Source organism: Aotus nancymaae, unplaced genomic scaffold (assembly GCF_030222135.1).
Source record: "Aotus nancymaae isolate 86718 unplaced genomic scaffold, 86718_ANA_hifiasm-v0.15.2.pri h1tg000059l, whole genome shotgun sequence".
In the NCBI taxonomy this organism is placed as follows: Eukaryota; Metazoa; Chordata; class Mammalia; order Primates; family Aotidae; genus Aotus; species Aotus nancymaae.
In genome coordinates, this window is record NW_026988473.1 from 8,511,372 (window position 1) to 8,537,060 (window position 25,689).

At 51.7% G+C, this 25,689-nt stretch overlaps 1 protein-coding gene across 7 annotated transcripts in view; it reads right to left on the minus strand.

Moving 5' to 3' along the window:
- Nucleotides 1–2,279: 2,279 nt before the first annotated feature.
- Nucleotides 2,280–25,689, minus strand: part of INCENP (inner centromere protein) — a 31,304-nt gene continuing 7,894 nt past the window's right edge. The window contains exons 5-19 of one of the 7 annotated variants that reach the window (XM_012454411.2): nt 19,515–19,566; nt 18,633–18,687; nt 18,399–18,516; nt 17,243–17,294; nt 16,699–16,816; nt 16,476–16,607; nt 16,050–16,061; nt 11,994–12,103; nt 11,796–11,916; nt 11,308–11,430; nt 10,396–10,625; nt 8,724–8,799; nt 8,380–8,487; nt 7,027–7,177; nt 2,280–5,513 (exon numbers count right to left, since the gene is read on the minus strand). In XM_012454411.2, coding sequence (XP_012309834.2) covers nt 5,299–5,513; nt 7,027–7,177; nt 8,380–8,487; nt 8,724–8,799; nt 10,396–10,625; nt 11,308–11,430; nt 11,796–11,916; nt 11,994–12,103; nt 16,050–16,061; nt 16,476–16,607; nt 16,699–16,816; nt 17,243–17,294; nt 18,399–18,516; nt 18,633–18,687; nt 19,515–19,566 — 1,673 coding nt within the window. In that variant the 3' untranslated portion in view covers nt 2,280–5,298. Of the gene's footprint in view, nt 5,514–7,026; nt 7,178–8,346; nt 8,488–8,723; nt 8,800–10,395; nt 10,626–11,295; nt 11,431–11,795; nt 11,917–11,993; nt 12,104–16,049; nt 16,062–16,475; nt 16,608–16,698; nt 16,817–17,242; nt 17,295–18,398; nt 18,517–18,632; nt 18,688–19,514; nt 19,567–25,689 lie in introns of all 7 variants that reach the window. The other 6 variants (XM_012454408.2, XM_012454410.2, XM_012454405.2 and 3 more) reach the window with 6 other exon arrangements.

Sequence of the window (25,689 nt, forward strand, 5' to 3'; positions counted from 1 at the left end):
AAGATGCCGAATAACAGTAACTTTTAAAGAGCCAAAGTTTCTAATTTTGGTGAAGTCCAATTGACTTTTGCTTTTAAAGTTCACACGGTTGGTGTCGTATGTAAGAAACCTGTGCCAAACACAAAGACACTAGAATTTTCTCCTGTTTTCTTCTTGGAGTGTTGTATTTTTAGCTCTTACATTTACGCCTGTGACCCATTAGGAATTAAACCTGATATATGGTGTGAAGAAGGGCTGGGGCTTTTAAAGAACATAGCCAATTGTTCCAGGACAATTTGTTGAAAAATTATGCTTCCCACATTGAATTGCCTTTCTACCTTTGCCAAAAACCAAGTGATTATATATGTGTAGTTCTATTTCTGGATTCCACAAAAGTCCATGTATCAATGACTACCTTTACACCAATGTCAAACTATCCCGATTCCTGGAGCTTTGAGAACCAGGCAGCCACTTGAGCTACCTTCTGGATCCATCGCTGAAGGGGGTTCACTGAACCACGGACATGTAGCCACAAAGGCAATCCCAGATAAGCCCCCAAATTTGTGACCGCCCAAGGGGTTTGCCTTGACCACTGCCTAGACAGAGCCCATTCAAGACAGGAGAATTGCAATAGAAAGTAATTCACACAGAGCCAGCTGTGTGGGAGACTAGAGTTTTATTACTCAAATCGGTCTCCTCCTGTAGTTTTGAAATAAGCCTTGTGTGTAGTGTGACCTCTCCAAATTTGTTATTTTTAAGTTGTTTTAGCTATTGGAGGTCCTATGCTGTTAAATACAATTTTTGAGACAGGGTCTTACTGTGTCACCCAGGCTGGAGTGCAGTGACACAATCATTGCTTACTGCAGTCTTGACTTCCCGGTTCAAGTGATCCTCCCACATCAGCCTCCTGAGTAGCTGGGACTACAGACACATACCATCATGCCCAGCTAATTTTTCTATTTTTTTGTAAAGACAGGGATTTACCATGTTGCCCAGGCTGGTCTCAGATTCCTGGGCTCAAGTCATCCATCCACCTCAGCCTCCCAAAGTCCTGGGATTATAGGTGTGAGCCACTGCACCCAGCATACATTTTAAAACCAGATTTTTTCATGAACTCCTACTCCCCAAAACAGGCCATTTTGGGCTGGGTGCTATGGTCCACACCTGTAATTCCAGCACTTTGGGAGGCCAAGGCAAGCACATCACTAGAGGCCAGGAGTTTTGAGACCAGCCTGGCCAACACAGCAATCCCTGTCTCTACTAAAAATACAAAAATTAGCCAGGCATGGTGGCTCACACCTGTAATCCCAGCACTTTGGGCAGTCAAGGTGGGTGGGTCACTTGAGGCCAGGAGTTTGAGACCAGCCTGGCCAAGATGGCAAAACCCCATCTCTACTAAAAATATAAAATTAGCTGGGCTGGTGGTGCATGCCTATAATCCCAGCTATTCAGGAGGCCAAGGCACAAGAGTTGCTTGAACCCAGGAGGCAGAGGTTGCAGCAAGCCACGATCCTGCCACTGCACTCCAGCCTGGGCAAGAGTGAGACCCTGTCTCAAAAAAAAAAAAAAAAAAGTACAATCCTTTTTATGTAACTTGTTGGACTTGATTTGCTAAAACTCTAAGAATTCTTGTGTTGATGTTCATGAGGGATAATTGTCTACTTTTCTTTTCTGGCAATGTCTGATTTGGGGATCAAGGCAATGCTGGCCTTAGTCGAAACTGAGTATTCACTCCTTTTATATTTCCTGTAAGAGAGTGTGCAGAATTAGGATTATTTCCCTAAGTATGTGGCAACATTTACCACTAAAGCTACCTATGCCTAGAGTTTTCTTTGTGATAACATCTTTCATAGGGCTACGTAGGTTTTCTATTTCTTCCTAAGTAAACTAATTTGTACCTTTCAAGGAATCTGCATTCGTTACATCCAAATTATCAAATTACTAGAAGTTGTTCATAATAGTCTCATTGTTTTAGTATCTGTAGAATCTGCAGTGAAGCTACCTAATTCCTGACATTGGTAATTTATCTTTTCTCCTGATCAATCTAAATACGACTTTTCTTGAGCTTCTCAAAGAACCAGCTTTTGATTAATGAATTTGCTTTATTTTCTCTTGTCTGATTTCTGCTCTATTTGTATGATTTCCCCTTTTCTGTGTACACTTTTGATTTGCTCTTCTTTTTCTAGTTTTTTAAAGTAGAAGTTTCTTAAAGTGTTCATTGATTTGAAACATTTTTTTCTAACACAGGCATTGAGCCCTATAAATTCGGTACTGCGTTACTTGCATCACAGGATACAAAGTCGACACAAAAGTCAACTGTATTTGTATACACCAGCAATGAACAAGAAGAAACCAAAAATCAGAAAAACATTAGCATTTACAACAGCTCCAAGAAGATAAAGAGTTGTAAATCTACGAAAATATGTATAGGATCTGTATGCTGAAACTATAAACTACTGAAGAAAGAAACTAAAAGGGCAAATAAATGGACACATCATGTTCACGGATTAAAACATGATCACAAATATGTGAATTCTCCACATCTATAGGTAAACTTATCTATAGATTTAATGCAATTCTAATCGAACTCCCAGCAGGACTTTTTTTTTTTTGAGACGGACTTTCGCTCTTGTTGCCCAGGCTGGAGTACAATGGCGCGATCTTGGCTTGCTCCAACCTCAGCCTCCCGGGTTCAAGTAATTCTCCTGCCTCAGCCTCCTGAGTAGCTAGGATTACAGGCATGCGCCACCACACCTGGCTAATTTTATATTTTTAGTAGAGATGGGGTTTCTCCATGTTGGTCAGGCTGGTCTTGAACTTCCGACCTCAGGTGATCTGCCCACCCTGGCCTCCCACAGTGCTGGAATTATAGGCATGAGCCACCACACCCAGCCCTAGCAGGATTTTTGTACCTAAGCTGATCACAAAATTTAAATGGGAAGGTAATATTTATATAATAGTCAAAATAATTTTAAGAGGAAAAATAAAATTGGAAGAATAAATTACCAGATTTTAATACTTACTACAAAGCTATAGTCATCTTGACTTCTGTGGTATTGACAATAAGGAGAGATGCACAGCTCAACGGGAGAAAATAAAACGTCTAGGATAGACCCACACCAATATGGCTAACTCCTGACAAAACACAAAAGAAATTCAGTAGAGAAAGGACAGTCTTTCCAACAAATGGTGCTGGAACAGCTAGATATTCATCCATATGCTCCTAAATACAAACTTCATACTTTTAAAAAAGTTAACTCAAAATAGATCACAAATCTAAATGTAACATGTAAAATAAAACATTTAGAAGAAAACATAGGAGAATGAGGACCTAGGACTAGACAATGGTTTCTTAGACAGGAAAATAAAACCACACTGTATTTTTCAAAATTCCATTAATTGGACTTCACCAAATTAAAATTTTTGTTCTGTGAAAAACACTGGTAAGTAAACAAAAAGACAGCCGGGCCAGGCATGGCAGCTCACGCCTACGATCTCAGCACTTCAGAGGCAGAAGGATCACTTCAGTCCAGGATTTTGAGACCAGCCTGGCCAATGCAGCAAGACCCCATCTCTACAAAAAAAAAAATTTTAAAGACAAGCTGCAGACTGGGAGAAAATACTGCAAAATTCGTTGGAACTCATCTGACAACATATTTGTATCCATAATATGTAAAGATCCTTAAACCCAACAGTAATATAACAATCCACTTTGATAAAAGATTTGAAGACTCTTCACCAAAGATATACAGATGGCAGAAATGCACATGAAAAGATGTTCACCATCAGCCATCAGGGAAATGCAAGTTAAAGCCATGATGAGATATCAGTACATGCCTATCAGAATGGCTAAAATAAGACACAGACAATACCAAGTGAGAGTAAAGATGCAGACCAACCGAAATTACCTTTCTGCTCAATAACACCTTTTTCTTAAACACACTATATAAAGATGCTTTAAGTGATGTTTTGATACTGTAGTTTTGGACAGATACACTTGCCAATTTACTCAATACAAGTGTCTAGTCAGAGAACATGGGGAAGAAACTTGAATTGCACAAGATATCTGAATGAACCATAAAATGCTTTTCTTGACATGGGTAGAAACTTCTTAACTTCCATCTATTGTGTCCACTATTTCCTCATTTTTAAAAGTATTCTTGGATTTAGGCTTTTTTTTTGTCCTTAAGCAGAAGTTGGCAAACTTCTGTAAAAGTTCAAATAGTAAACATTTTCAGCTTTATAGGACATGGGCCTCTGCTGTACAACTTAGCTGCCCTTGGAACAGAGCAACTGGAGACAAGATAAAGAAATGGGCATTTCTATTGCGTGTGTTCCAATAAAACTAAAGAACCCACTGCGGCTAGATTTGGCCATAATCTGGCAACCCAGGGCTAGAGTAGCAGATGTATGCATTCAGGAGGCAGCAGGCTGCTCACAGGCGGAACCACAGCCAGCTTTCATCGGTGCTAAGCATTTAATTAGCAGCTGCCTGGTTTTGCTGGGGAAACATCTCGCAGCTTGCAAGCACTGTCCCAAGGTGGTCTCAAGGGATACCCCTTTACTCCTTAGACCTCATGCTTCACCAGCACATAGGTTTTCTCAAGTCCATTTGCCACCTGTGCGGCAAGAGTGGAGCCTGCGGAATGGAGAGGGTAAGGGACTAAGTGGCAGGGCTGTGTCAAGACCCAGGTCTTTCCAACGAACAACCTCCCCTTTACAAACAGGGAGCACCCCAAAAAACAGGAAGGCGCTCCACCTGCCCCATCATGACAATAACTGAAGTGTTCCTCAGCTTATCCAGGCAGTGGAACCACCCACTGCAGGAGCATCTCCGAGGGTGGGCGCCTGCACCCGGTGATCCTGAGGCACCGCAGGTGATGGAACAGAACCTCGGTCCTCCAGTCCACTGGTGGCTCAAGACACACAGCTACAGGGCCAGGGCTGAGGCTCCCAGTCTTCACAGTACCGACAGCAGGCTTGAAGGAATATACTTTATTAATCTACCTCCCAAACAGTAAAATGCCAAAGACTAAAATGCTAACATTCAGCTAAATTATAATGACTATTTACAGAGCACTGTCTGTGAGCTACGTGGGGCTGGGCCCGGTTCTCCCTCAACCACCCACCCAGCCCATCCTCCAAACAGGCCTGGGGCCACCTGCCACCTGCAGCAGAAACACCCAGCAGAGAGGACATTTATATACACCCGGCCAAGCCCTCCACGATGGCATGCCAAGAAGGGCACCAGACCAAGACAGAGACAGACAGAGAGACACAGACAGGAGGTGAGGTTGCCAAGAAGGCCACAGGCCAGACTCAGTGCTTCTTCAGGCTGTAGGCCAGGCTGCTGGGGACCCTGGCACCCTGCAGGGGCGGTGAGTTCCATACGGCGGAGCTGGTGCGCTTATGATAGCGGGGCTTGCTCTTCTTGAAGATATCCTCCAAGTCCAGCGGGAGAATGGCTCCAAAGAGCTCCAGAAGGTTCGGCGGGTGGTAGTACTGGTGAATGATGGCCTGGCTGAGCGGGGTGCCTGCAGGAGACCAGAGACCAATTACTGCCTTGGGGCTCCCCACGAACCTCCTCATCCCCTGCCCCCACAGAGCCATGTCACCCTCTCCAACCTCCCTACACAGCTCTGTCACCCTCTTCAGCCCTACCCCTGCCTGTACCACCATCAAACCCAGAGAATGCTCTTGTTTCACATCCTTACGCCCTCTGGCAGCTTAACCTGCACAAAGTCCTCGAGAGCTCACATGAGCCAGGCACCCCTTGAACCTGTCCCGCCCACCACCTGGGAGGCAGGTTCTTTATTCTCCCATTCAGCAGATCTGCCTAAAGGCATACAGCTAATCATGGCGAAGCCTGTGTTTGAAGACAAGCCTAGCTGCAGAGCTTCAGCATAGGTTGCCATCCTCAACTACCTTGGCCAGGTGCTTCTCATCGACCCCACAGGCCCTGGCGCAGTGCTGAGGGGCCCTTCGGGCAGTGGATGTGGGAGGGCACAGTCCTGGCAATAGGGCTGAGGAAGACCCAGGGGATCAGGAGGCCAGCACGCACCCAGCACTTGCTCAGCACTGCATGTGGCCCTAAGGGCCCCCGTGAGCTCACTCAGGTCACTCGACATAGAACTCCTCAGCGGGTCTTGTCATCACCCTCCTTTCACAGATGAGGAAACTGTTTAAGTAAGCTGTTCAAAGTCAGCTCTCATTAGGAGGCTTTGCAAGTGATCTGGCTCCTGCTTGCTGCCATCTCCCACATAACTTAATACAAGTGGTTAACAGGCTTAATGTACGTGCTGGTTACTGTAGGTGAAACACGAAAACAAGCTTCTGTAGAGGGCCTACCAGCTATGGGACTCCAGGCCCTTCCCTCTGGGGCGTCTGTGCCCTTCCCTGACTTCCAACTCAGCAAACGCTGCAAGGCACCTGTGGTACCCACTGGCCGCATTCACTCTGGCAGCACCCAGTTCTAGCACCAACCCTGCTCACTCAAGCTGGCCTTGCACTCATGCCTGAGGCACTGCAGTCACGCTCACTCACGTTCTTATTTCATGCTGGGGCCTGTAAACTCCGGGTCAAATCCTGCTCAAGTGCCTCGTGCCCTCCTCAGGGCCTTTCCTGCCTGCCCAGTTGGCTGGAAGCCCCAGGCTCCAGCTTGGTGCTGTTCCCCATTCTAGCTCTGCCCCTGCCCCAGGAGGCTTACTTGGGTCTAAGTCTCTTCAGCCTTGCTGGATGGGACTCTAAGGAGGGGCCCAGTCCAAGTCAAAACACCCAGCAGCACGCCCAAAGCCAGCGCAATTTCATATATTTGTCGACAACAAAGGAACCCAACCTCATGGGTCTGGTCCTTGGATAAGCACGATGAACACAAGGTGCCCCATTCTCCCCTAGGCACATGCATGCCCAAAGCCAGAGCCTTGAGCCGCCAGCTCAGGCACACAGCAGCCTCCCAACACTGAAGCAGCCAACCCACTACTTCCAGGGCCCTCAAGGTGAAGACCGGTGAGGGCCTGAGTCTCCCAGGGAGCTCTGGGCTTTGCTCACCTCGGGCCCAGGTGGGGATGGGTTTCCGGGGATGGGCCTCATCATCGGTGGAGTCGTCGCTATTCAGATCCATCCCGTAGTTATCTGGGTTGATCTTGGGGGGGGCCCTGTGCCCTTGCGGAGTCATCTGATATGAGGTACAAGCTGGAGACTGGAAAACAAAGGCGGCCGTCAGCTCCCTCCACTGCACTCCTGCCTCTCACCCCCAAGGAGCTCTGGGGCCCTGCTCACCTCCTCCCATGTCATGGGAGAAACAAAAGGTGCAGGGTCACCTTTTTAGGGAGGCGGTGGAGACAGAATCTTGCTATCGCCCAGGCTGGAGTGCAGTGGTGTGATCTCAGATCACTGCAACCTCCGCCTCCCAGGTTTAAGTGATTCTCATGTCTCAGCCTCCCCATGTAGCTGGATTACAAGTGTGCACCACCACACCCGGCTAATTTTTTGTATGTTTAGTAGAGACTGGGTTTCACTATGGTGGCCAGGCTGGTCTCAAACTCCTGACCTCAAGTAATCCACCCACCTTGGCCTCCCAAAGTGGTGGGATTACAGGCATGAACCACTGCACCCAGCCTACTTTTTAATTTTAAAAAGTCACAGAACACACACTACTCTGTATCTCCTTTTTTCATGTTAAGGTGTATTACAAGCTTTCTTCCAGGTCAATGTGTGTAGATTCTTCCTGGGAACCACCCAGGAGACTCCAGGATTTGCAACTTAACCATCCATCATTGACAGATACCATACTAACTTCCAAGTTCTCAACATCTTAACTTTGCTGCAGTGAAACCCTGCCTCACACTATGTTTTGTTTGATAACAGCACTGAAGTGAAAATAGATCAAATGCTCATCAAGAGGAGCCGGCTGAATTCCAGCACAATTAAGGTATACAGTCATCAAAACTAAGAAATTTATCTGTGTTGAAATAGACAGATGTCTACAATATACTAAGAGGAAAAAAAAAACATAGGGTGGGAGGGGGCTGGAAATCAAGCTGCCAAATGTGCTCACTTAAAATATATATGTGTATGGGTGAAATAGGAAGAACATCTGTGTGTGTTAAAATGGTTACATAGGTAAAAATCTAGAAGGCTTAGCAGAGTTTTCCTGAGGGCTCGTTTTTTTTTTAAACTTTATACTCTTTTATAAAGTTTAGTTCCTTTTTATCTTCCCCCTCAACAAATTCTACTTTTAGAGTAACAAAGAACATCAAAAATAGTAAAAACAATTGGGCCAAGTGTATCAGTCCTCTTCCTTAGGGTCCTAACATAGCCTGTGCCTCCAGCTACTGGGAAGAGAATAATCAAAGTGGGCCCCTCCACCTGAGGGCTTCTCCACTGGGGCCCAGGCTGCACCTGCACCTCCACAGTCACGTTCAAGACCTTGCTGGCCCCGGCTGCCTCCTTGGCTTTCTTCTCTTGCTCCTCCTGCAGCTGCCGCTCAGCCAGACGCTGCTGCTCTTCCTGGAATGCAGGTGGCAATGGGGTGTTAAGGAGTCTTCTCTTCCTTCCTCTCCTCCTCCCCTCCCTTCCTTCCCCACTTTCTCTCCCCCTCCCCTCCCTTCCTTCCCCTCCCCTTCTTTTCCTCTCTTTTCCCTCCCTTCTTCCTCTCCTCCCTAGGCAGCCCCTGCCACAGGAGTCCAGACCAGCCCACAGCTCAGGGTAGACCCCAAGGGAGCCTGCAACCCAGCTCCCCTCACCTTCTTCTTCTTCTCCAGTTCCCTCTGCTGTCGCTCCTTTTGCAACCGCAGAGCCTTCTCCCGCTCCTGTTGCTCCCTGAGGACCCAGCAAGAGCCTGTTAGGACTGGAAATGGAGCCCCAGCCCTAGCCCTGTTCCCATCCCTGCTGGGGAAGCCAGGCCCAGCCAGCAGGACACGCCTTAGAAGGCAGGATTGCAGAATGGGTACCTGGCTTAGAACCAAGAGCTGCATTTTGCCCCAGGGGCTAGAAAGGTGCACACCAGAGAGTGCAGGGAACACAAGCTGGAGCCCAGCATTTGGCCCCCACTTTTCCTTGCAACTGAAGTCTCTGAGCCTCATCACACTTTTACACAATGGGGACCATAACACATTTCCTCCAGGGTCAACACTAGAATCAAATGGGATAATCCACAATCCCCTAATTATCCTAACCCTCCAGGGCAGACGCAGGCTCCAAGCATGAACAGGGAAGGGGCTGTGGATGGGTTCTGGAGTCACCTCCACAACACACTTGCTCGTGACTTTGAACGAGTCATTTAACCTCTCTGGACCTGTTTCCCCCTGTATGAAGTGGAGCTGATGGCTCCCACGCCCCATGGGCTTCAACTGAGGACTAAACAAGGAAACAGATGTAAAGCATGTAGCTTGGGTACCCAACAAAGCTGCTGACACTACGACTATCACACCGTCACCCTCAAAGCCCCTGCCCTGCCCAGCACCCTGCAATTCTAAAACCACATCAGCTGCCCCCTACACCTTCTTGCCTTCCCAGACTCCGCCCAGAGGACCAAGGTCAGCTTTGTGCCCATCAGGCAGCCCTGACGCAGTGGGCCCTCCTCTGGCTGCGACTCTTCGCTTCTCTAATAAACCTGTAGCCACCCACAAAGATGGACACAGAAAAAAGTGCTGCCCAGTGTTTCCCAGGAAGTGGAGGCAAGAGAGCGAACGCCTACGGGGCCTGTGTGTCTCGCACACACATGGGTCTTTGTGCTCTACTTCTGTGCGCACAGACACAGGATCCCGAGTATCTCCTGACCAACACTGAGTGTTGCTTTTCCTCCTTGGCATCCCCACGACTCTCAGAACAACCAGGCACAGGGTAGGCCCTAAACAAATGCCTGTAAAACTAAACATGGAACTCCTGTCTCTTGTACAGAGACCACTGCATCTGCAGAGCTGGAAGATCTCAGGGCTCCTGGGTCCACGGTTCTTAAGGCAGGGGAATGGTCTGCACATATCAGTGGGGGGCAATCTGAGTTATCGTCCTCACCAGGGGAGGTACAGTTAGTGGGAACCTGCCAAACAGCCTGCAATGCACCACAAAGATCTCTCCTGCCCAAAATGCCCATGGTGGCCCTGCTGAGAAATACCAGCTCATCATCTGAGCACCCCACCCCTGCCAGTGACAAAAGACACTAAAGAAGTCAGTACACGCAGCTGGAGGCAAAGCCAAGCCAAGCCCTGAGCAAGCCCATGCATTACTCCTTGAATCTCCCATAGTCAATGGACAGTGTGCTCAGGTGGGCCACCAGCTGCAGGCATCTGGGCTTGGTGCCAAGGACAGGGCCTGCAAACCCCCACGTGCAGGTGGGCCTGTATCCGGGCAGGGGCCAAACCGCCTCTCTTCCACACACACACGGAGGGCAGGCAGGCAGGCCAGTAGGCCCCTCACCTCTCAGCCTGGAGCCGCTCCTGTTCCCGCCGCCGCTCCTGCTCCGCCAGCTGCCGCTCCTGCTCCCGCTGCTCCTGCTCCCGCTGCTCCTGCTCCCGCCGCTCCCGCTCCCGCCGCTCCTGCTCACGCTGCTCTGCCAGCCGCTTAGCCTCGGCTGCTTTCCGTAGTCGCTCCTGCTCCTCTTCCTTCTTCTTCTGCAGCAGCTCTTGGTGCCGTCGCTCTTCCTCCTCCTGAAACGGAGAGCAAGGCCGGGTGCTGTGGCTGGGCCTGGGCCAGAAAGGGAGAACAGTGGCCCTGCTCGCCCAAAGCGCAGGTGTTCCTCATATCAGACCCCACCACTTGATGGGGTTGCTGGTTTTACATGCATAACACACTCAGAACAGTGCTCAGCACACAGTCAAGAACTGACCTTAGTAACTAGTCACACATAACCCCTAATGATGATTTGCCTTCTCTAGAGCCCTCAGACTGACTGGGAAGAGGCAAGCCCTTACTCTTAGAGGGAACAGTCAGGGGATGAACCGTAACAGCAATCGTAGAGAACACTTAGCAGGCATCAGACACTACTGACACTTCACAGACATTAACATGCTTAACCCTCACTGCTACTTGAAGATACGGACGCAGAGAGGTCAATCAGCCTGCACAAGGTCCCACAGCTAGTAAATGGCAGAGCTGAGATAGGCAGTCTGGCTCCAAGTATGAGCACTTAACCCTCAAACCACTGCTGCTACAGAAGATGAGAGGCAGTTCTGGTCATCATCCTCCCCCTGGAGGCTTCAGAGAAACCTCCTTTTTGGCATGAAGCAACAGGAGTGCTCCATCAACCCGACAAGGCGGGGTGCGCCCAGTAGGACCCCATGGTGCTGAGATAGTGCCCACCTCCTCCGTGAGGCCCACCTGCGCTCGCACCTGCTGCAGCCACCTGAGCCTGCGCGCCTCCTCCTCCTGCTTCCTGCGCGCCTCCACCTCCTCCATCTTCTTGGCCGCTGCCTTTTTCTTGGCCTTCTCCTCCGCCAGCCTTTCCTCCTTGGCCTGCAAAGCCCACCCACACGTGCCCATTGGAGCACCCACATTCAGTCCTGCAGAGTGGGGCCCAGAACTCTGCATGACAGGCCCCGCCCACCCCTGCACACCTGGCTTGTTCCCACCGCCCAGGGAGAGGACCCCAGAAGCTGGTCCTGCCTGAGCGTCAGACCCGACTCACAAAGGGCTGCCAGGGAAACCCAGAGCCGGGAGCGTCAGCCCCCCACTGGGCTCAGAGTGAACTCCAGGGCCTGCGGAGCAGACAGGAGACAGGTAGAGGGGTACAGTGACAAATCTGCGATTTCCTGAGGGGTCCGGTCTTGACGCTCGGGCCAAGTCTGAACTGCCTGGGCACCCCAGGTCCAGGCTCGCACCTTCTCAGTCTTTTCGTCGATCTGAGCAAACTTCTGCTCAATCTGCTTCTTCTTCTCCTCCTGCATCTGCTCCACCCGCTCTCGGGCCTGCAGCACCTTGCGGAGGCGTTCCTCACGCTTCCTGCGGGGCATAGGACAGTCACGGGGAGCCCTGCCAAGGCTGGGGCAGGCCATGGTCCAGGGAGCCAGGCCACTTACAGCTTCACCTCCTCCAGCCGCCGCCGCTTGTCCTCCTCCACCTTCTGCCTGCGCAGCTGCTCCGCCTCCTCCTTCCGCCGCAGGTTCTCCAGGCGCTGCCGCTCCTTCTCCTGGGTGGGGTGGAGCAAGGGAGATGGGACATGAGCAGGGACAACCCCCTTGCCCATGCCCACAGTCCCCAGCAGCCTGCAGCCCCGTGGGCAGCAGCATCAGAATGCTTCTTAGGCAGAGGTATCCCCAACGTGCCCCCATTAGCACCCTGGCCAAGGCCCACAGCTCCCATCTTTCCTCCCAGGAGCACTCAACTGCCTCACAAAAGCCTGAGCCACAGGGCCCTCAGCTGAGGCCTGTGCAACACAAAAGTCATGCTCCAAATAGGATTTATGTGCTGACAACTACATAAACCGTGCACTGAAAAAGAGAATGAAGGATGAGCTTGGAAGGGTAAGGAGCAGAAAGCTCTCGAAGTCACAGTGAATGTTCTAGTAAGGGGTGGTGCAGACGCAAGGCGTAACTTCCTACTATTATAACATCCATACTATATACACATATTCTTTGGTTGGTGTATATCAGCTATTTCACAATAGTTGAAAAAAATAAAAGGAGATATTGCCAAATGCTAACAGAGGTTACTATAGTCTAGTGAGTTGGATTAGGGGTGGTATTAATTTTCGTTTATTTTCCAAACTTCCCATGACATGGCTATGCTCCTTTTCTGCTTCTTTTCTTGAGACAGAATCTCCGTCACCCAGGCTGAAGTGCAATGGTGCGGTCTTGCTGCACTGCAACCTCCACCTCCTGGGTTCAAGCAATTTTCATGCCTCAGCCTCCCAAGTAGCTGGAACTGCAGGCACCCACCACCACGCTCAGCTAATTTTTGTATTTTTAGTAGAGGCAGGGTTTCACTATGTTGGCCAGGCTGGTCCTGAACTCCTGACCTCAAGGGAAGGGATCGCCCACCTCGGCCTCCCAAAGTGCTGGGATTACAGGCATAAGCTACCAAGCCAGGCTGGCTATTTTTTTTTTTTCTTTTTTTGAGATAGAGCTTTGCTCTTATTGCCCAGGCTGGAGTACAATGGCACAATCTCGGCTCATGGGCACCTTTACCTCCCGGGTTCAAGTGATTCTCCTGCTTCAGCCTCCTGAGTAGCTAGGATTACAGGCATGTGTCACCACACCCAGCTAATTTTATATATTTAATATTAGAGACAAGGTTTCCCCATATTGGTCAGGCTTGTCTAGGAACTCCTGACCTCAGGTGACCCGCCTGCCTCGGCCTCCCAAAGTGCTGGGATTATAGGTGTGAGCCACCGTGCCTGGCCGACATTCATTTTTAAAGCAACTTTTTTTTTTTTTGAGATGGAGTCTTGCTCTGTCACCCAGGCTAGACTGCAGTGGCACGATCTCAGCTCACTGCAACCTCCGCCTCCCAGGTGCAAGCAATTCTCTGCCTCAGTCTCCCAAGTAGCTGGGACTACACGCCACCATGCTTGGCTAATTTTTTTGTATTTTTAGTAGAGATGGGTTTTCACCATCTTGGCCAGATTGGTCTTAAACTCCTGACCTTGTGATCTGCCCACCTTGGCCTCTCAAAATGCTAGGATTAAAGGCGTGAGCCACCACGCCCAGCCCTAAAGCAACTTTTAAAAAGTGCTCTCTGAAAAGCTGACTGATGCTGGCATACCCTCCTGGGCAGACACAGAAAGCCCCGGGGGCACAGCCACAGCAAAGGGCAGCCCACAGGGATGGGCAGGGGCTCTAAGCCCTCCCCGGCCAAGGACAAGGACAACTGGTGCCTTCCCCTTGAACAGTCTGGGGCTGGGTGGAAGCTGGGACCCAGACTGAAGCCCCACACCCATCACCCAACCTGGCTCCCAGCAGACTCCCACCTCTGGGCACAGTGTCCGATAGCTGCCCCCTCTTCCTGTACTGGTTCCTATAGATTTCTCCTTGGCTTCTGACCCCAAATGAAGGAGCACTAGAAATCTGGCTCCAAGATAATACTATCCTCCTAAAGATGGAGAGCAGGGGCCCAGTAACGGACGGAGCAGACACACGCCACCTCTCTTCCACTGAGCGCAGCTACAAAACCTGGACAGAAGGCAAGGAGCGGCTGCTTGAGGCCTCTGAAAACTAAAGAGGAGCTGGCAGTTGGGGAAGACTCGACTTGGAAGTAACAGCCAACCAGCAGTGAGTTCACCATTGTTCCTCCAGCCTAACTCAACACAGTCTGAAACTCCAAAGGAGTCACTGGGGTGCAGACAAAGAATTCCAGGTTAAGCCTTCTAGTCCTGACTCAGTAGTGGAAAAGGAGTATCTAACGCTAAGAGAAGGCAGAAACCCCATTTCTGACTTTTCTCTTTTCTTCTTTCCCTTGTGCCCCGTCCTATGGCAACCAGGGGCGACAGCAGTTAAAGGAAGCTGCCGAGTCAAAACTCAAGGGAGGAGCTGTGATCCCAGAAGTGAGGGCCAAACCCTGCTTGTGGTTCTTTCCCCGTCCCCGTGGCAGGTGGCCCTGGACACAGTCGCAGAAGCACACTAAGCAGAACAAGGCAACTCAAGCCCCAGCTTCCCGGTTGGAGGATGGAAAAGGGAGCCCCAGAGGAGCAGAAAGTGCTGGAGATCAGGAAAATGACACCACGGGTTATTGATGACACCACGCCTAGGCTCAGCTCCAAGCTGCAGATGCTAGGATCTGACCCTAATTATCACACCAAAAGCTGAGAACTAAATGAACAGACCACCTTCCAGGTCCCAGGCTCACTGCTGACTGGCACACAGCTGGGAAAAGGCCAAATAGCACTGCCTTCTTCAAAATTGGGACCAACATTGGAACTTAAGTCCACAGAAGGCAGACAGGAATCTGCAGCCTACACCTAAACAGGTCAATTGCTGCTAAATTGCAATAATTCTCCACAAATTTAAACTAGACCCAGAGGCCCATACCATCATGTTCAGAATACAGTTCAAAATTACTCCGTAGGCCCCTGGTCTCCTAGCTATGGACTGTCCCCACCCACTAGATGCCCTGTGCAGGGACCTGGGATCCCCAGAGCAGGAAAGGGCAACTTCCTAGGCTTCTCTGTCACCCCAGAGGAAGGGAGGTGACCAGTCCAAGGTCACTAAGACCTGCAGAGTTCTAATCGGTCTGGGTGGGGCACAGGTGGTAAGGTCACTGGAAGGTGTACTGTCGGTCACTCTGTCCAGCAAGAGGGGAACAGGCCTCCATGCAGGAGAAGCCAGTTCAGGGCCCATGTGGTCAGCTGCTGGGAAGCCCCTCCCACCTGCCGAGGCCCTCAGCTGGAGGCAGGAGCCCTCCTGGCTGTCACAGGTATCCCTATGTGGCTGCAGGGGACCCATCAGAAGGCTTGCAGGAACTAAAGGAATGAGGCGGCTGGGGCCTTGGCCACTGGCACAGGGGGCTGGGACTTCCGGTGAAGCATATCCCTGCACTCCAAGGGTCCTTGCTCATGGCCAGCCGGACTCAGCTCAGTTCTGAGGTGTCTGAGAAGAGAACAGCTTCTGTGACTTGTTTCTAGACGCTACCACTCACTGTTCTACTGCCACCCAGCACAGCAAGACCCGGCCTCCCACCTCGGTTCAGACTCACACTGGCCCTCCCCCATCACCACACTGCCTCAAGGCTACTGCTCAGATCCGTGAACCAATAAATCTCAGTGCCTCTGGGGACCAGAGACAATCTGTCTGTTCTCTTCAAAGACCCACAGACCCTGAGGGGGCCTGGTGCCTGGTGCCGGGGAGGAGGGCGGGAGGTGGCTGTGGGGAACACGTCAGCTGTAGCCCTGGTGAAAAGCCGCGGGCCACACTCCCTTGCTTCATCCTAGGAGCAGTCAAGGGCAGAGAGGGCAGAGGAGGCTAAGGCCCAGAACTGCCGGGTGCCTCCAGCCAGTGCACCCCTCACAGCCCATCCTCTCCCTAAGGCTCTCCCGCTCACGATGTTAGTGCGTCTACGAGTGCTGTCAGCTACGCAGGGAGGGGCTAAAGCGGGTAAGTGCTAGGTGGGGCTAGGTTACCGACAGGAAAGGCTTTACTTACGACAAAGCTGCACTGTGGAAAGGAGACAAGGGAAAAGCCAAGAGTTAATGCCAGGCCGGGGGCATCCTGCAGGCAGGCCATGTACCCAGCTGTGCCAGCCAGCCTGCATGGGGACTGCCCCTCTTCCCAGCAGCACCCCCACCACCTCTGTCACCCAACCCTCATCCCAATGGGGTAGGTGTCCACAAGGGCCCTTCACCTTAACCACCCTGATCCCCCTACATCGAGAGCCCACAAGGTCCAGACAGTGCCCCCAGAGGTCAAGGCAGTGGGTGGCCACAGAGGCTTCAGCTGGCCCCTAACAGTGCCTGGCCACACTTGCCTCTGCCCAGGCTCACGCTACTCCCAGTATCTTAGGGGACAGATTGGACCTTCAGCCACACCGCCCAGCTCCCGCCAAGCCCGACCTGGGCACAGGCCTCTAACCTTGGGGTCCACGCGCAGTGGGGTGTTGCGCTTGATGAAGGACTTCATGACGCTGCGGGGGGCTGAGGTCGGGGTCATGAGCATCTGGTTCCTCTGCACCGTGTGCAGAAAGGTCCGGAGGGGCCGTACCACCTGCAGACGAGGACCAGGGTCAGGAGTAGGCCGGCGGGGCAGGGTACCGACGGGGGTCAGGGTACCAGGGCAGGGCAGGCGCCCAGCTCACCTTGCTGGCCGGGCAGGGTGAGGAGGAGGTCTTGCTCCTGGGGGGCTGCAGCTCCTCGTCCTCCAGGTGCAGGTCCCCGTCCAGCTCACTCACCGCCTGCTTGTAGCTGCGCTTCCTCCTGCCAAGGCACGGGCGATGGCATCACAGGGCAGCCCGCCACAGCCCAGCCACACCCCATCAAAGGTAACCCCGGTGAACAACACTGCGCCTAGGCCACGGGCCTCTAGACTTTCTGAAAGAGACTAGAGAGCCTAACCGACCCTCTGCTGCACACTCAGAGAAAGGGAGGTGACCATTCCAAGGTCACATGGCCAGGAGGCCACACTAAGACGGGGTTAACAATCGGGTCACCCTATTCCCAGGCTTGTGCTCATCCACAGCATTGGAGCTGCCTCTTTGGTTAAGTCAGAGCACCAGACCACACCTCAGCAGAGAGGCTAGGAGCCCCTCGGCACACGTCCACCTTCGCTGAGCAAGGACACAAGGCCATGCCCTCTGCGGCCCTCAGAACAGAGATGCCACAGGTCCCTTCCCTGATGCAAACCTGGCACTCTGCGGTGGCTCTCTGGGTCCATCTGCTTGGTCCATCTTGGCCTCTGTGAAGACAGCAATTTCAGCAAGGCTGCAGAAATGATGGTGGCAGCAGGGTGGGAATGGGGGCATAGCGGGAAGGGGTCCCTGGGGAGCAGCCTTGGCAGTGGGACAATGCTCCCTTCCTGGCAACTCCATGGTGGCCAAACGCAGACCTATCAGCTTTAACCCTGACTAGCTTTGAGGAATCTACAGATGCCAAAGCCTGGTTACACCCAGCTCATGAACCCCTGCCCACGAGTGTCTGGCTCTGTGGTAGGCAGGACAGGATGGTCCTGTCGAGACAGCAGCCCCAGCCACGCCCCACCCACCTCTGACACTAAGAACAGTGTGTGGACACTCTATAGAAGCAGGAGCTCCAAGCCCCTCGCACAGCTTCTAAATCCCACCCCTCCTGGGCTGTGCAGCTGGTGTGGCTGTGACAGGAGCAGGGGGCGGCTCCTGCTGTGGGGTCCACATGTGGGGTGTAGGGTCAGTATTTCACTGCTAGGAGAAAGTGTCCCTTACTCCAAAAGTTCCTTGCAGCAGCCCTGGGGGCTGTGGGGCTGGCATGATAGTTGTCCCTGACCACGTCGTGAAGAAGAAGAGGCCATGTTCAAGATATCACAGCTACAGTACTCTTCCCACCAGAGAGAAGCACCCTTCTCAGGGAGACGTGAGCAGGACCCTGGGACCCTCCCAAGCCTACCGCTCTCCAGCCCTCTTTAGACAGGGATGGACCTACAAAGGTCAGAAAGGAGCTAGCAGCAGAGGCAAAGGAGGAGGTCGGGGGGTGTTCCAATCCCCAGCCCACAGCTCTTCTCGTTGTCCCCTGGAGTCGAGCTCAAGGCCTTGGCCTGGCCACTTCATATCCACACCCCAACGCAGGCCCTTCCCCTGCTTCCTGTCCCAACCAGCCACAGCCCCCCATGCCACACTCAGTGACAGCTCCAGCCCAATGGTGGGAGGTGAAACCTCAAAGGAGATCTGTGAACCCCCAGGTTTCATTTCTCTTTAGCCTACTGGCCCAGAAAATGAGGCTTCCTTTCCCCAGAGAGAAGGTCAGGCAGAGGCCGCCAAGGCCCGGTGTGGCTCTGGGTGCACACGGCAGGCGGGGCTGGAAGACTCACCTTGCTGCCCTGCAGAGGGTGTTTCCTGGTTGCTGGCTGCAAGCTTTGGGTTGGGTGTACCACTGGCAATCTTGGTGTCATCACGGGGCCACGAGTTATTCCCGTTGTTCTCAGGGACCTGTGGAAAGAACGAAGGCTTTAGGAGTCTCAACCTGGAACCCAAGGTCCAGGATGCTGCAGGGCAGAGCGGGAGCCCCAGAGGCGAGTCCTCCCTTCCCCAGACGGCCGCCTTACCTCTGACTCAGCCGCCACCACAGGCTCAGCCTTCTCGGGAGGCTCCTGCTCAGGACTGAAAACAGAAGGGGGACTCTGTGGGGACTGCCCAACCAGTCCAAGCCCTCCTGCACAGGGAGTCCCTCCCCTGCTCCAGGGATGGGGGACCCAAGATGTCAACACAAGGTACCCTGGCCAGGATCATCAACCCACAGCCCCCTGCCAGATGGGAAGATGGCAGCTCCAGGCAATGGCTCTGTGGGCAGACGAGGGATTTCAGATTCAGAATGTGGCTTCATCCCACTGCCATCCCACCGCAGGGCTGACAGGATGTGAGCCCCCTCCTCAGCTCTGCCACCCCGTCTTGGGCCCAGGTGAGCTGCATCTCCTTTGTGGTCTGTTCTCCATTCACCATGGGGCCAGCAAGGCCAGCAGGTTCACCCAGTCACCCTGTTCCCCATCTCAAGAACAAACCCTTGCTCTGTAGCAAGGAGGGAGGGGCTAGTTTTCATGATGGCAGGACATGGCCTCCAAGAAAAGGAGTCTGTGTCCTGGCCCAAAGCAGCATTAGGTGTAAACCTGGAGTACCCCCATCCCACCCCACCCAGTTGGAATGTAGCTCTTCCTGGCAGCTCCGCCTCACCCACAACCTCTGGAGCTCATGCCCCAGGGTCAGGTCTGGCCAGGGCAACCAGCACCGCTGACGGGCACTGCAGGAAGACCGGGCAGCCAACACCCATGTCACTAAATGCCTGGTCTGACAGGGGACAGGGGCAGCCCGTGGGCAGCCAGGGCTCAGCAGGGAAGACTTATCCCCAGGAATTGCTTCCAGCCCTGCTGCTCACCTCGGCTCCCTGTCCAGGGGTGCCCTGCCCACCTGCAAAGCCCCGGAACTGAACTCACCCAAGTTTCTGGGGCACCTCAACATTCAGGAGCCTCTCCAGGTAACTGTGACCTGAGGGGGAAAAGAGATGCACAAACAATCTCATCAGAAACCACATAGGTCCCACTCTAAGGGGTCCAGGGAACCAGGTTCCAGCAGGGGCCTGGCCACTGCTCCCATCACTAGCCACAGAGGCCCCACGTGCCCAGGCCCCTCCCCTCAGCACTCATCCCAGTGTCTCCATCGGAGCTGCTGGCTTCATGTCCCCTGCTGCTTCCCAGATGGGATTCACATGCCCATCTGAGAGCACGGCTGGGCACTTTCACCAGGCTGGGAATATCTGGAGAAGAGGAACAATGTCTGTTGCAGCTCCAGGCCCCCAACTCCCAGCATGGGGCCCAACACAAAGCGGCTTATTCTGTCAACAAATATTCATCAAGTGCCTACAGTGTACTGGGACCTGGGCCAGGCCCCAGGGACCCAATGGTGAGCAAAACAGAACCACTATCTGGTCTCGATAGCAATCATCAAATAGTCCTATCAACAACACTGACACGGGGAATAATGGAACAGGGCAGAGGAATTTTTTTTCTTTTTTATGAGACGGAGTCTCGCTCTGTTGCCCAGGCTGGAGTACAGTGGAACGATCTGGGCTCACCACGTCCCGGGTTCAAGCGATTTCCAGCTAATTTTGTATTGTTAGTAGAGACGGGGTTTCACCATGTTGGCCAGGCTGGTCTCGAACTCCTGACCTCAAGTGATCCGCCCGCCTTGGCCTCTCAAAGGGCTAGGATTACAGGCGTGAGCCACCACACCTGGTCCAGAACAGAGAGTTAAAAGCCTATGACAAGGGGACCCGAGCTGGCCTGGAGGATCCGCTGCGGAACGGGAGTTTATAGGCAAAGGAGGAGGACATCCAGACCAGTGGTTCTCAGTTTGTATCCTCTGACCCCTGGACATCCTTGAGATCCTTGGGGCATCCATGAGGTCATAGCTATTTTCATTTTGATGCTAAAATGTTACTTTCCCCTTTCACTGTGTTGACATTTGGCCTGATAGCACAAAAGCAACGAGGAAGAAGCTGCTGAAGCCTCAGCCCCCGTCAAGGCCAGAGCATCAAACACTATCCTCGGACCACATTCACAGGAAGAACAGATGTCCAGTTTCACTGGACAATGTCCTTGATGAAGACGTAAAAGGTACTCATTTTTTTTTGAGACAGAATCTCACTCTGTCGCTCAGGCTGAATGCAGTTGAGCAATCGCAGCTCACTGCAACCTCCACCTCCTGGGTTCAAGCAATTCTTGGACCTCAGTCTCCCAAGTAGCTGGAATTACAGGCACATACCACCACAGCCAGCTAATTTTTTGTATTTTTAGTAGAGAGGGGGTTTTGCTATGTTGGCCAGGCTGGTCTCGAACTCGTCTTCAAGTGATCCACCTGGCTCAGCCTCCCAAAGTGCTGGGATTACAGGTGTGAGCCACCGCGCCTGCAAAAGTACTAATTTTACTAAATCTAAATTCAAGTACATACTATTCTCCTCTTCTGTGTGCTGAAGTGGGAAATGTGCAGAGAGCCTGTTGCTGCAAACCCAACTCTCCATGAAAAGTGCTTGTCTCTTAAGCTGCCAGCTGCATTAGCCACTTTTTTACCTGGAATACTATTAATAATTAAAAGAATGACCGACAGACAACGGTTATTCAAACTTGGGTATCTGGAAGACATTTTCTTACAAGTCAATAAAGTGAATTCATCACAAAAATAAAACAACATGTGCTGACAATAATTTAAAAACTGAGCCAAAAACATCCAAACGTAGAATTTTGAAAAGCGGGTATCTACCACCAGCAGTGTCACAGCACCCTAGTACCTAAGGACTTTTCTGATTAGGTCAGAAACAGATGTGCTTTTTTAGGATATTATATAACGAAGGGTGTCAACACTTGGCAGACATGCATAACTTAGTGAAACAATATTTTCCAAATGATGAGTATATGAGGTTATGAAATCACACACAGCTAAAAGACCCATTCAAGGCCGGGCGCGGTGGCTCACGAGGTCAAGAGATCAAGACCATCCTGGTCAACATGGTGAAACCCCGTCTCCACTAAAAATACAAAAATTAGCTGGGCATGGTGGTGCACACCTGTAGTCCCAACTACTCAGGAGGCTGAGGCAGGAGAATTGCTTGAACCCAGGAGGCGGAGGTTGCGGTGAGCCGAGATCGTGCCATTGCACTCCAGCCTGGGTAACAAGAGCGAAACTCCATCTCAAAAAAAAAAACCCATTCAAAGTGCAGCTGGGCATGGTGGCTCATGCCTGTAATCCCAGCACTTTGAGAGGCAGAGGAGGACAGATCATTTGAGGTCAGGAGTTTGAGACCAGCCTAGCCAATATGGTGAAACCCCGTCTCCACTAAAAATACAAAAATTAGTTGGGTATTGGCAGGCACCTGTAATCTCAGTTACTCGGGAGGCTGAGAAAGGAGAATCGCTTGAACCAGGAGGCAGAGGTTGCAGTGAGCCGAGATCAAGCCATTACACCCTAGCCTGGGCAACAGAGCAAGACTCCGTCTCAAAAAGAAAATAAAAGCGCACGGTAGATTCATGCGGCATCAACGATGTGGTTTCAGATTCCCTATCACAACAAACCTTTAAGAACTATCACTTCTTGTACTGGTCTTAATAACAAAGAATATGCACGATTATCTGAAAAAGCTATTAAGATACTCCTCCCTTTCCCAACTATACGGCTGTGTGAGACCAGATGTTCTTCAACTACTTTAACCCAAACAGCACAGTGCAACAGATCAAACACAGAACGCTTCTTTAAAGCCACCCAATAAAGAGATGTGCAAAGTGTAGAATAATGCCAGTCTCCTCAGTACATTTTTACTTTGGAAAAGTTATTTTTTCATAAAAAGTCTTAATGTAAACAGGTGTTGGGCTTGGTATTTACATTTTGTAGTGTTAAAATATTAAATAATATTTTTAAATCTTTACATTAAAGTACTAAATATTTATATAAAAATATTAATACATATTTAAAATACTTTTAAACTCCAGTTTCAATTTCTAATACAATAACTATCAGTAGATACGACCTTATAATCAAAAGCTTTTTTTTTTAAACAGGGTCTCACTCTTCCACCCAGGCTGGAGTGCAGCGGCGCAATCTCAGCTCATTGAGCCTTGACCTCCTGGGTTCAAGCAATCCTCTCACCTCTGCCTCCTGAGTAGCTGGCACTACAGGCACAAGCCACCATACCTGGCTAATTTTTTCCTTTTTCGTAGAGAAAGGGTTTGGCCATGTTATCCAGGCTGTCAAAAGCTTTTTGAGGCTGAGGCTCAATCATTTGTAAAACAGGAAGCCCAGGACCCTCACCCTCAGCACTCACCCTGGCATCCTCACCACAGCTGCTAGCTTCATGTCCCGACTTCTTCCTAGCTGGGAGCATGCCTATTCCCAGTGCCACTGGTCTAGGGAGGAGGAGGGCCAAGGCCACAAGGCAGGAAAAAAGAGGCTCTTTTGGGGAATGGAGAGAAGGTAGCTGAGCTGGCGCGTCCTGAGCCATGGGAGTGTGGCCAGCGGTCAGGCTGGGAGGCAGCCGGCAGGAGACTGGGACGAACAGGGTCTCAGGAAAAGAGGGAAGACAACAGGCCAGGCACAGGGAAGGGAAGCTGGGATCTTTCCTGGGTGTAGTAGCCAGGTTTGGGGAGGTGGCGGGAGCAGCTGCAGGGCCAGGATGACAGTCACGGGTGGTGATCACCCCCATTTGAGGGGTCTATACCCAGAGGATACGTCCCCCTCATCTCCTCATGCCATCTCATCCCAGCTCACGTGCTCCCTGATGAAGACGCTCACATGACTGCATGGCTATCCCCCCAGCACAGGAATTCTCTGGAATGTTAAATGCCATTTGCATGCCATTCAGGTCTCAGAGCTGGTAGGGAAGTGGCCTAAGTCCTGGCAGAGGGACAGAAGGGCTGTTCTCCAGTGCAGAGGTGGCTGGGAGCCCCAAGGAGGAGCCCTGAGGCAGCGGGCCTGTCCCTTCCTATCCACTCAGAACTGCTGCCCGACAGTCCCCTCTGGCAGGTATACGCCAGGCCAGGAGGCAGGGGATTCCTGCCTACACCCAGCTGTTCCATGCCCCAGGGCCCCACACTGACTTCCAGAGGCCCCCTGCGCCCACCCTGACTGTTGGCTTTTTTTCCTGTCTCACATCCCCATTCCTCTGCTTCAGGTGTTTCTTTCCCCTCCCGAATTTAATTTTGGGAAATTAAATTTGTTAATTTCCCAAAAATTAATGAATTGCACTCAAATCCTTGTGATCAAGGGCTGCTCCTGGGGAAAACCCAAACCAAGACCTCACGTCTGAGCTGCCCAAGAGCCACTCCCCGCAGAGCCTGCTGGCGGGAAGAGCCTGGGGAAACCTCCTCCCTGTCACCGCCGCACACCCTGACACCCTTGCAGCTCCATTGATAGGGGTCAGCCTTGTCACACCTGAGCGTCAGCCGTTGGTCAGTTTTATCATTTCTTTGGCTTAAATAAGATGCACTGAGCATCCACTATACCCAAGCACGAAGATGAGTTCTCTATTCACATGCAAAGCAAGTGTTATCACCACTTCACAGAGACAGAAACTGAGGTGGAGAGAAGGGGTGTGCCCAAGGTCATCCAGTGCCTGTGACTCCAGATCCTAGATTCTGTGTCCTTCTCTCTCTCCTCCTCCCACCTTAAGAAGAGAGATGACGCTGGGCTTGGAGTCAGACAGACCTGGGTCACATGCACCAGTCAAATCAAAAGCCCATTCATGGGCAGGAAAACGATAGATGGAGAGGGAAGAGTGACGGACAGGCATGAGAGCTGCAGATCCGGGTGTCTGCTCCAAAGGTCTCCAGAGTCTCTGCAACCCCGCCTGGCCCTCCCTCTACAGATCCAGGCTCACCTGTCCCCTTGGGCCCCTTCCCAGGATCAGATCCAGGCCTGAGAAAATCTCCAAAACAGATCAGAACCATTTAGGTCCTTCTGAGAATCCAGAAATAGACAGTGTGCCAGACTGCACATCTGCGCATGCCCCAGACTGTGTCTCCCCAAACCCTGGAGCAGGCCCTTCCCCAGGCAGTGTGACTCAGGCCGAGACAAAGCTGCCAAGGTGAGGTGCCCTCCCCTGCCTGACAGGCCCTGCCCTGGGGCCTTGCACAAAGCCTCTTCTGCAAGCATCTGCCTTTCCGGACAGAATGAAACATACAGTGCTCAAGCCTCAGCTTCCCGATTTACAGACTCCATGGCCTCATGAAGCCTCAGTTTCCTCCTCTGTAAAGTGAAAAAGTCCTAACAAGCTAACAGTGCTGCTGCAAGGACCAAATGAGATAACCTTTCCTTTTATAAATTTTAAAGTGCCAGGCAGATGCCAGCTACTGTTTCATATGTGTTAAGATAAAACCTGGGCTGGGTACAGTGGCTCACGCCTATAATCCCAGCACCTTGGGAGGGCTAAGGCAGGTGGATCACTTGAGGTCAGGAGTTCGAAACCAGCCTGGCCAACATGGTGAAAACCCATCTCTACTAAAAAAACAAAAATTAGCCAGGCGTAGTGGCAGGCACTTGTAATCCCTGCTACTCGAGGCTGAGGTAGGAGAATTGCTTAAACCTGAGATGCAGAGGTCGCTGTGAGCCAAGATAGTGCCACTGTACTCCAGCCTGGACAACAGAGCAAGACTCTGTCTCAAAAAAAAAAAAAAAAAAAAAAAAGATAAATCCTGGCCTATCCTTGCCACCAATCCACTGCTTTGCCCATCCTCTGCCTGCATCCTGACGGCAGCCTCCTACCTGGTCTCCCTGCCTCCCTCCCTTCCTCATCATCAGGCCACTTCTTTTGCTTCAGTAGGGTCAAGTTCAAGCTCCTGTGTGACACATGAGCCCCAGACACCCATCACTTGCTGCTTTAGGCATCAGGTCCTTGTACAAGCTGTTCCCTCAGCCAGGAATGCATATGCCTGCATTTTTCCCACTTAGCAAAAGCACAGCCATCCTTCAGAACCCTCCCAGCTCAGACCTCACCTCCTCATGCAGCCAGCCCGCCCCGCCTGACACCCGCTCCAGTGGGCGACGGCCCCCTAAGCTGACATCTGAGAGAGCAGCTAACGTCATCAAGCCCCTCCTATAAGCCAGGAACCCTTCTAAACTCCCTGT